Source organism: Eschscholzia californica, unplaced genomic scaffold (assembly GCF_041429995.1).
Source record: "Eschscholzia californica isolate CP2 unplaced genomic scaffold, dmEscCali1.0.p SCAF_2, whole genome shotgun sequence".
Lineage (NCBI taxonomy): Eukaryota > Viridiplantae > Streptophyta > Magnoliopsida > Ranunculales > Papaveraceae > Eschscholzia > Eschscholzia californica.
This window is the reverse complement of record NW_028238309.1, coordinates 33,066,755-33,076,577: the sequence shown is the minus strand read 5'-3', so window position 1 is coordinate 33,076,577 and position 9,823 is coordinate 33,066,755. Positions and strand designations below refer to the sequence as shown.

General features: G+C 35.2%; 1 protein-coding gene across 5 annotated transcripts; it reads right to left on the bottom strand.

The window, feature by feature from the left end:
• Nucleotides 1-400: 400 nt before the first annotated feature.
• On the bottom strand, nt 401-8,744 carry LOC147557459 (2-aminoethanethiol dioxygenase, putative (DUF1637)). Of its 5 annotated transcripts, none has more exons than XM_086658307.1 (6): nt 8,595-8,744; nt 7,153-7,382; nt 3,279-3,430; nt 1,844-1,997; nt 899-1,099; nt 401-815 (listed from the first exon to the last, which is right to left on the bottom strand). In XM_086658307.1, the coding sequence occupies exons 2-6, from the start codon at nt 7,265-7,267 to the stop codon at nt 688-690; spliced, it is 750 nt and encodes a 249-aa protein (XP_086514433.1). In that variant the 5' UTR covers nt 7,268-7,382; nt 8,595-8,744; the 3' UTR covers nt 401-687. The 5 variants fall into 5 exon arrangements, with proteins under 5 accessions (XP_086514433.1, XP_086514436.1, XP_086514437.1 ...); XM_086658310.1 differs by having other exon boundaries at nt 401-812; nt 8,595-8,723; XM_086658311.1 differs by having other exon boundaries at nt 401-812; nt 8,578-8,703.
• Between the last annotated feature and the right edge of the window lie 1,079 nt (nt 8,745-9,823).

Here is a 9,823-nt window from a genome sequence, read left to right as displayed (position 1 = left end):
CTATAATTGTTCACAAATAATCAGATCAGCGGTATTAAATTCATAAAATGTGTCGCGGAACTTTTTCAAAATGCTAATTTATCATAATTTCATACTGTTGTTTGAAAATACTAACTATACCATATGGTCTAATTTATCATAATTTCATACTGTTGTTTCAAATTGCTACTCGGACTCCCCAAGTACAAAAGAAATCAAGAAAGTAGGCACTTTTTATTTGTTGAAAGGCAAAAAATTATGTAAATCACATTTACTTTGGTAAAGTTGAATAAAACCTAGACTCTCAAAGTGCCTACTTTCTGGACTTCTTCTGTACTTTGGGAGTTTGAGTAGCATTATCCATATGGATATTCAACTTATCCATTCACATGCCTAGAATCTTTTATCTAAATGTCTCATATGTCAAGCAAACTGAATTTTCATAGAGATGGACTACTGGTCCGTTAATTCACGCCAATACACAAAATGAGGAAGTAGCATAGACGAGGACAAGTTATAAATACAGTTAAGAGTTCCATGACAGAAGTACAAATATCTTGTTCAAATTCTACAACTAGGGGTGTGTATCCTTTTCTTTTCATGCAAAGACGCACTTGATTGCAGCAGCAGTACTACAACTACTTCCGATTACAAGGTACCAACATATCTCAACGAGAACGAGTTTGCTGGATTATCAGTAGATCGACACTAAGCTTGAATAGGTGGTCCAGTATATCTACCCTGGCGCATATAGAGATTATCGGGTGTTTCAATCTCCTTCAACCATGCATAATCCTCTTCCTTCCCCTCACTTATTTCTGCCACTGTTTCTGCTGCTACAGTGTTTCATAACAAAAATAGTCATTCAGAAACTAAGCTACTTAGATTTATGAGTTTATCAACGGGGTAGAGTACTTACGGAAGCTGGAGTAAGGGTAATCATGGTAATAAGTACATCCCCGTCCGGAAGCTTCACTGTAGGGAGGAGCAAGGACGTCAAGCACAGCACATGGAGTTACAGCGGTGAAACAATGCAGATTACCCCCAGTCTTAGGATACAACGCAGATGCACCACATTGTGCTGTTACAACTTTGTCCACCACCAACTTCGCTAGTCTAACTGCCACCAAAACAAATATTCCATTAGACCATTTGGCTCTCAGAGTTTTGGAAGAATATCTAACGAAGGACATCGAAATTCAGAAGAGTGATTTCAGCAATTCTTAAATTTTATGACCGTCATGATGAGTGACTGTTTATTAGTTGTATATGTTACATCGACCGTCATGAGAACTCTCTTGGTTCACGTCGGACTATTCTCACACGCCTGCTCATATGTAGCATTCTTTGAGCAAAAGCGTATTTTTTGGGGTGAGACACATGAAGGCCTCGTTCTGATTTTATATATGTTTGTCGTTATCCATGATAAAATGTCTAACTATTGCCTTTCTTTGTTCAACCAAGACCAATTTCATGTATCTGAGCTTCATATAAAAGGTAAAAAGATAAAGAAACTGGGTATTTGGACTATTTTCTGCTGAACACGTATGTGATTAGACCTATCAGAAACCAGGTTTGGATGGTTTCAGGATACTAAGAAGAATACTGACTCGCAATTTTATTATATACGTACTGATTAAAAAGGGTTGCCACTTATACAAGACCACATACACCTAGTGTTGGAAGCTAACAAAATGACGACGGCGGACGGTCTAAAACAAGCAGTCATAGTGCTGATGTAATGATCTCTGACCCGCTCAGCTGAACAAATACTGGTTTTACCTTTAAATAAGGACCACTGCTACCTCAAAATCAAGAAAATGTTGCACGAAAGAAATAGAGCATACCGAGGTAAGAAACGCACCAGGAACACCAGAGACTTTTCGTATACAGGCAGGTTCAACCCAGTCATATGCTTTCACATGCATGGAGCCATAAAGTACTTTGCTCAAAACGGTCATTTCTGGATGGTCATGTAGTGGAATTACTGATGAAGTAGGCAAGCAGAACATGCACATCTGCGAAGAAAATTTACATTATTGATTTCTTTTGGTTGATTATTCAAACTGTTTCCAGGGCTTGCATCCGAGACACATCAACAAACTGCTTCAGGCACAAATATCTTTACTTCTTGTGTTCTAGCTGCAACTAATTTCTAAATACTTGTATTCCGGATACTTTTAAGGTGCTAGGCTCCGATTGCTTTTGGTTTTCCTGTTCTGATCATATATTCAAACTATAAGTATCTATCTAACATGGAAACTGATGTGGGTCTTGGTTTCAGACACTGGTACAAATTATTAAGTATGTAGCACAGAAATGCTAGTACAAGGATTCGACCGTGCATTTCTTTTGTTCTTATAGTTATTAGGTCCTTCACTTATCTTTCGTGATCTTTTATTTTTAGGTCTACCATCTTATATTTCAGACAGCAGTTGTTTAACCTAGAGTTTTATCTGAGTCCAAATGAGTGGCCAAATCAAAAAGAGCATCCGAGTTCAGATGAGTATCTGAACACCCAATTTAGGCAAGAAATACAACACGGGGTGACACAATTAGATATCCACTTCGATCAACACCTGAGCTCCAAAGAGTAATGCAATCCCATTTTATGAACCAGGGTTTACGAACCAACACTCATAAGCAAATTAGGTTTAAGCTGCACGAAAATAGAGATCAAGAGAAACATGTAGAAGTGTTAGGAGAGAAATAAGTGGCCCCCTTATATCTTGCCGAATTGAGTTCAAAATGTATTTGGCCCCTGGAAAATTCCTAACGACTTCAGGAAAAAATTTAACCAAGCAACCAACTGCTTAAGAACCAAAATGAGTTTGGTGACCCAGGTCTTCTTTGTTCCTGCAACCTTACTGGTTGTTTACAGTCCTTTAAGCTTATACAGGTCAAACATTATTTAAGTTACGTTATTCATTAAATACGTACAGCGCTACCAGGATTACATGATCCTAAGTTCCTTAGAGCATGCTAATACAAATCTTTCTAACACTATAAGCTGTAGACTGCAAATCAAACGTAAAATTGCTATGTGAAACGAAAGAAATACTCCCTACACTATAAGGGCATATTACGTGTTAATTGGATATACAATTTCTTGTATTAAGAACAAATGAAAACAAATAAGTATGCAAAACTAACAAAAAAACATATAGATATAAATCACGTGCCTCTGTTCAAAATAAATTTCTGTGCAAGGATGACTGCTGCTTTAATACTCTCACAACAGTAAATGTATAAAATAACAGGTTTCTAGAGACCATTATAGCTGAAGTTGTGTAACTTACTGTAAAACTATCACATTCATGTAGGTCCAAAAATGTAATAGGTTGTGCCCACCGACCCACCCTGTTGAACAAGTTTTGTTCAAAAAATCCATGCCCCTTGTCATCCTCGGCATTATCTTCTTTGAGTCCGACATCGACAGGCGCAATAGTATCTGAAGAGCAAAAATCATCAACGACAAATCAGGCAAAATTGGCACACCGAAGTCCAAAGATTTGCCAAAAGTGTAGTGTAAGTAATGTCCACGGTCTTGTTCTCCTATTCCATGTTGGCAAATGATTTCCCCCCTAAAAGAAATACAATCTAAATAGGAAGAACAAGCCATGTAGCGGTAGGGACATAGCCAGGATTAAATATTAGTGGGGCTGGATTAGATTTTTTTTATTTTAATAACATTTTACAACTTTGTATATTTACACTTCGCTTCCAATTAACTCTGCATGAATAAATGGACAAAATAATTTAAAATACGCATAACACAAGCATCAATAAAGAAACCATAGGACGTCTATAAGTCATATTTACACACGTAATTCTGATGGAGAATGATAGATCAAGAAAAATACGGCTATACTCGATACATAGTGAAAGAAGTTGAGCAACATAATCTACTCTTCACCTGCACAGGGTTTTATTACAAGAAACTGATGTGCATAGCTTAATTGATAGTTTGATACTGATGCTTGCTACGTCAAAAGCTAAAAATGCTATAGATTTAGCTAAGATTATATTGTTTTATTTGTCTGGACGATTTTTTATTTCATTATTCGTTACATTTTTTAAACATCATACTTCGTGAGTGAAACTTTATTAAAAATAAATAAAAATAAAAAGATGAATAATTATCTCGCTCAAAACTAATGAAATTTTTATTTCTTGCCAACATTTAATGGATGACGAAAGTATTTCTGAATTTGGGCATGAGAGTTTTGGGCAAAATACTTTTAACTGATATTTGTTCCCATTTAAAACCAATGCTGCAAATAGTTAACAAAATAAACCATTTTTTAATTATCTTAGTTAACCAGATAACCCATTAGCCTTGAGTCCTTGGTGACATGCAAATAAAGATATTAATACATGGAAAAATGAATGCTTTTGATACGGATTTGATTTGGAGCTGGGAGTCTAGGCCCATTATCCATTAGTAGTCCCTTCACTGTCTCTAACCAACTCGTCCAAAGGAATTTCTTCACTAGGGTTTAAACATTACAAAGTACTTCTAGTAAACATATCAAAGTCATTGTTTCCCCTAGGTCAATGTCCAAAATGTCAGGGAACAGGAGTGGTCAAGGCCACCTTTAGAGCATCTCCAATGCAAAACTCAATCTTAAAATCTTAAGTGCCACCTTGGACTTCAGAGTTTTTTTTGAGAAAAAACATCTCCAATGCAAAACTCAATTGAGATCTTAAGATGATGTGGAAGCATTAAGAGCATCTCCAATGCAAAACTCAGTCTTAGAAACTCAGAGTGCCACGTAGGAATTTTAGAGTTTTTATCTTAAAATTCTTCTCCAATGCAAAACTCAATTCAAATCTCAAAGATGACGTGTCGAGGGTGGAGTGGAGATATCTCAAGAGGACACTCCATTTCTAGAGTATCCTCTTGAGATATCTCTAAGTGCCAACTCAACATTTTCATATATTTTAATGAAAAAAAGAATGCCACATAACTAATTTTTGGAGTTTTAGAGTGTTGCATTGGAGAAGTAATTCTTATAGAGGAACTCAATCTTGACAAATAGGAAAGAGAAAAATTAGAGATTGATATTTGAATCTCGACACATAAGATTTTTAGAGCTTCTTTTGAGTTTTGCACTGGAGATGCTCTAAGTTCTAAGATATCTCAACTAGAAACTCTATTTTTGAGATCTCTTTTGAGAGTCTTAAGTGTCCTAGTCATCAAATTTAATTTTTGAACCAATAGAAAGCCTTTATTTCTCAACCACTTTTTCCTATTAAATGTATGTGTGACATGTGTATCTATTTGAGTTTTTTAGAGTGTTGCATTGGAGAAGGACTTAAATTAGAGACACTCAAGTTAGCCACATAGGAAAGAGAACCTCAATTGAGACTCAACACATAAGCCAAATAGAGTTTTTTTTAAGTTTTGCATTGGAGATGCTCTTACCCTGTATCTACCTTAGGCGCTACGTAGCAGTTACATACATGCAAATATTTATGTTTTTCCAATAGTAAGTCTAATTGAGCCATGGAGGCAGATGGTGCTTTGTTTCAACTTTCAAGAGTACATCTCCAGCACGATCCCTTCATCATTCTCAGACAAAAAGAGAACAGGTTTGATAAAGTCTTTCCCTTCCCCTCCGGGTCATTGCATTTTGGAACTAAAAGCTGATTCCTAGTGATGTAGGACAAGAAAGAGGAAAGGGAACTGAAGAAGAAAACAATTGTATTATAAGATAGATAACCACTAGTATAACACTAAAAGACATAATAAGACATTAAAGATGGTAAAGAAAGTGGAGCAAATTTGGATTAGGCCCGCATTATTCAAGATCCCTAAGTGGGGGTTATTCGTTCAGACCTTTTAACAGATCTTCAAAGTTCCTAAGACCTTTGAAGTTTGGCGTTATTGGTTTCGGCCTTTTTTTAAGAGCTTCGAAGTTTTGTGTTATTGGTTCAGACCTTTATTTAAGAACTTTAAAATTTCGTGTTATTGGTTCAGATCTTTTTTTAAAAATTTTAAAAGAACGCGTTATTCATTTTTTATGAAAAATTAAGAACTTTTAATCAAAGATCTGGCCCAAGGACTTTTCGAGACAAATTTACTCATAAATTAGTCAAATTCAAAGATCCACCTAAACAGGTGGATATTTAATTCCTACTTTGGGTGTACCTAAAAATGTTTTTTTTTCTTATCTCTTTAATGTTGTTGATTTCTTCTTATCTCAAATCTCTCTTCCCCCCACCCCCTCCTCGAACTCCTAATATAATTTGTTTGTCTCCATAGCATCCAACTCTTATAATTTTTTTTTTTTTTAACTTTTAATTCTTTTTATGCGAGTCGAAGACGTCTATGTTTTTTAGTATTTATTTTGGGAGCCTACCTTTTTATTTTCTTCTTAAATTCTAAAATAATACTTTGTACATAGAAATTAAATTTTATTTATTGGAATATTATAGCCAGTAATATGGGAACGTCCTGAGCTTTCATTCTAAAATCAAGTTTAGCTCTAAAAATAATATAACGTTCATTGTAATATCAAACATTAGTTTGGACGGCTAAGATTTGAAATAATATAATTTGATTTTAACAAAAAAATTCCTGATTTTCAAAGTTTTTAATAAAAAGGTTTCCGAACTTAATGATTAAAAACTTTAATGTCCCGGACTTTTAAAAGTTTCAAACTTTAAAGTTTCTAAACCTTTAAAGTTTTGAACATTTATGTGCCAGAACACTTAGAAGTTATGAGATCTTTGGAAGTCCGAAACAAAAAAAATCTAGTAAAGGTCCCTTCATATAAGACATGCCAAATAAGAATTTGAGCCCTAGAATATTTCTTTTGATGTCTCTGATACACCTATAGTGGTTGCTTCTGTCATTCATCTTTATTAGCTAGAAGCTAAAAACAGCTAACTAGCGGGCAAGATCTTGGTACAACAAATAACAATAAAAAAAGCTATGACATAAAAGCCAATTTCTGGGAGGTAAAATAACTAAAAATCTGAGGAGCCTTGTAGTCTAAGGCACCCTTGAATAAGGGCTGAGTTCATACCAAATTATACGACTATTCCAGTCATTTTCACATATTGAGAATTGATCGGAACAAACCCACACAACAACATAATGAAACGAACAAAAAGAGGGTGGAGGTTCAAGAAAAATTGCATATAATAAGAGATTTAGAATCATACTCATAAGAGAGCAAAGCTTTTGTATAGATTGAGAAGAAGGGGGAGGGATTCCAAATGGTGTAAAAGTCTTCTTACACAGGCCATAAAGAACCTGAATAGTAGAGATCTTAGTCATACCAATGTTCGCTTGTGGTCGTGCTAATAATTCTAGTTTTTACACAAGAAAACCAAATAGCCCAACACCCATGCAAAATAGAGCGTTCAATCCCCTTAAGAGGAACAAATCGTCACTGCACATTAAATAACATATGCAATTAGCTATAAGCTTTTGAATGTATTGTTAATCATAATCGAAGTAGTCAGGAATTAAGCAATCAACGAAATATGTCAAAAACTCTAACACCTCCAATTAGAAATAATATGGAAAAGGCAAACTAAATATCGAACATGGTTACATGAACATAGCTAAAAAGTATCTAATCAAACTCTCCTCTAACTAAGCAAACGATTATTACATAAGTATTATGCTACCGTATTTTTTTAAACGAGAAAAATATATATATGAATAAAATACACTACAACACTACAGTATTTCTTGTTTTGAAAAGTTCACCTCAAACTTAAGCAACTCTCCTTCAATTCCCAGTAAAAGTGTTATGACATGCGCCATCAATGATTCATGTCCCTAAGGTTTGCTAAGTCATAATTTACACTCCTGGTGAGTCTTCAACACCTAGATCCACTAAATGCAGATTAAGGGCTTCGGATTTCTTCCGAAGAGAAGATGGAGAAGTTGGGAGTTTGGACATTATAACTGGTTGAAAGCCTGCTTGGAGGTGTGCTCAAATATATCGCCCGCACTCACGGTGCGGGTTGTACCTAGTATAATATATACTACAAGAATTTATTGGAGATTAAATTGATTGATAGGAGGCTAGACTGTTGGACCACTGAGACATGTCATCTCAAATGGTTTTCTAATAGTGTAATGAAAGAAAAGCACAGATGCTGGTATTAAGATGGAGTACAAACTATTGAAAAATTAGCTTCCTAATATACAACCAGAACCACATCATAAACTCCCATACCCCTGGCCAATTTAGTTCAAACACAACCATTGCTTCTATCAATCCAACATTTTAACTCTAGGTTGCAAATAATAAATTTCAGAAAGCATAATCAGTCAAACCAATGGAACCTAGTCAAGACTTCCTCATCGCCATTATTAATCACTGAATTCATCCTAATGTTTAACTAGAACAGTAAAACCTATAGGTTGAGTTAATTTTCTAGGTTTTCAGCAAGAGACGAAATTCATTTGCCTCTAATAAGCAGCAAGTGAAGCCACAAAGCAGTTGATACTTGATAGTCTTCATTTGAAAAAAATTATTTATTCAAAACCCTAATAGAAGTGTTTTCGCACCAAAATCACCCAAATAACGAAATCCAACAACTGTAAAAATGAAAAGATATATAGAGGATTACTGGGAATGGAAACCAACCAGAAGATTCCGTCTTCTGTTTCCACCTAAAACCTGTTGTTCTGAAAATCCTAATGCACCCTCATCCACTTTTTATTTCTGACTAGAACTCCCTTGTATGTATGCCCAATTTATTATGGTGGCAGATATATGGACAATCAGATATATTATGTGAATAAATGAAAAACTTGGAAATTGTTGTATATTATGGTTGACTAAATTGCCTATCTTCTTTGACTAGTTGGAGGTAGGGATGAGCAGCGGTCGGTTTTTTTGAGTTTTGGCTCGAGCCGAAGCCGAACCAATAAGTGGTGGTTTGACTAAATCGTCAGCCGAAGTCGACCCGATCATTCGACTGGCCAAAAAAGTTCGACTCGGTTTGGTTCAGTTTGATTGAGTTCGATTGATCGGTTTAACCGAACACAATTTAGAGAAAATAGTAAACTAATGTTATTCATTTCATTGCATATGTCGAAAATAAAAATTAAGAACCCATCGTACTTTTCCGCCATTATACACATATGCCGAGAATAAAAATTAAAAACTTCTCGTACTTTTCTACCATTACAAAAAAAAATATAGAAGTGCGAATACAAAATCTAAAATTTAAGTTACTAACTAAGAATAGGTTGCGGTAAAAAGAAATTTAGTGAAGACTTATCTTTAAAACCTTTCAATCAAGTTGAATAGATGGTTGATGAAGCCGACAACAACAACTAGGAAGGTGTACAGATAATAGTGTGGAAGACTTGATTAGGGGCTTTCTAACTTTTTTATTTTTTAGTTTAACACTTTCTAACTTTACAAAATTATTATTTCATTTTTCCTTAGGGTTCCGTCGGTTCGGTTTGGGCGGTTTCTAGAAACTCAAGTCGAGACCAAACCAGACCGATTTTTGGTTGTTCAATTTTTCGGCCGAACTGAGTCGAACGGTGATCGGTTCGGCCCAAAAATCGATCGGTGCGGTTCGACTTGGTTTGGTTTGGTTTTTGCTCACCCCTAGTAGGAGGTGGGAAGTAAAGAGGAGGTGGTGCCCATATATCATTTTCTTATAGGCAAAGGCATGATGTGTAAGAAAGAAGAGATGAGATGTTTTGAGGACACTCCACCTCATCCCATGCATCTTTATCTTGTGAGTTGTTCTTAAGGCTTTAAGTATGAGTATATATAGACCATTGTAGTTGGTAATTTTCTACAGAGACAAATATACAGAGTTAAGACTTGGAAATACATATAATTTTGGTTAACTA

What these genes read in the sequence shown, in the direction of transcription:
- LOC147557459 (XM_086658307.1), bottom strand. Translation starts at nt 7,267, where the DNA reads ATGACTAAGATCTCTACTATTCAGGTTCTTTATGGCCTGTGTAAGAAG. An exon ending in AAAAGTCTCTGGTGTTCCTG is followed by an intron (nt 1,100 to 1,843) that starts GTGCGTTTCTTA and finishes TTTTGGTGGCAG; the next exon opens with TTAGACTAGCGAAGTTGGTG. An exon ending in TTACCCTTACTCCAGCTTCC is followed by an intron (nt 816 to 898) that starts GTAAGTACTCTA and finishes GAAACACTGTAG; the next exon opens with CAGCAGAAACAGTGGCAGAA.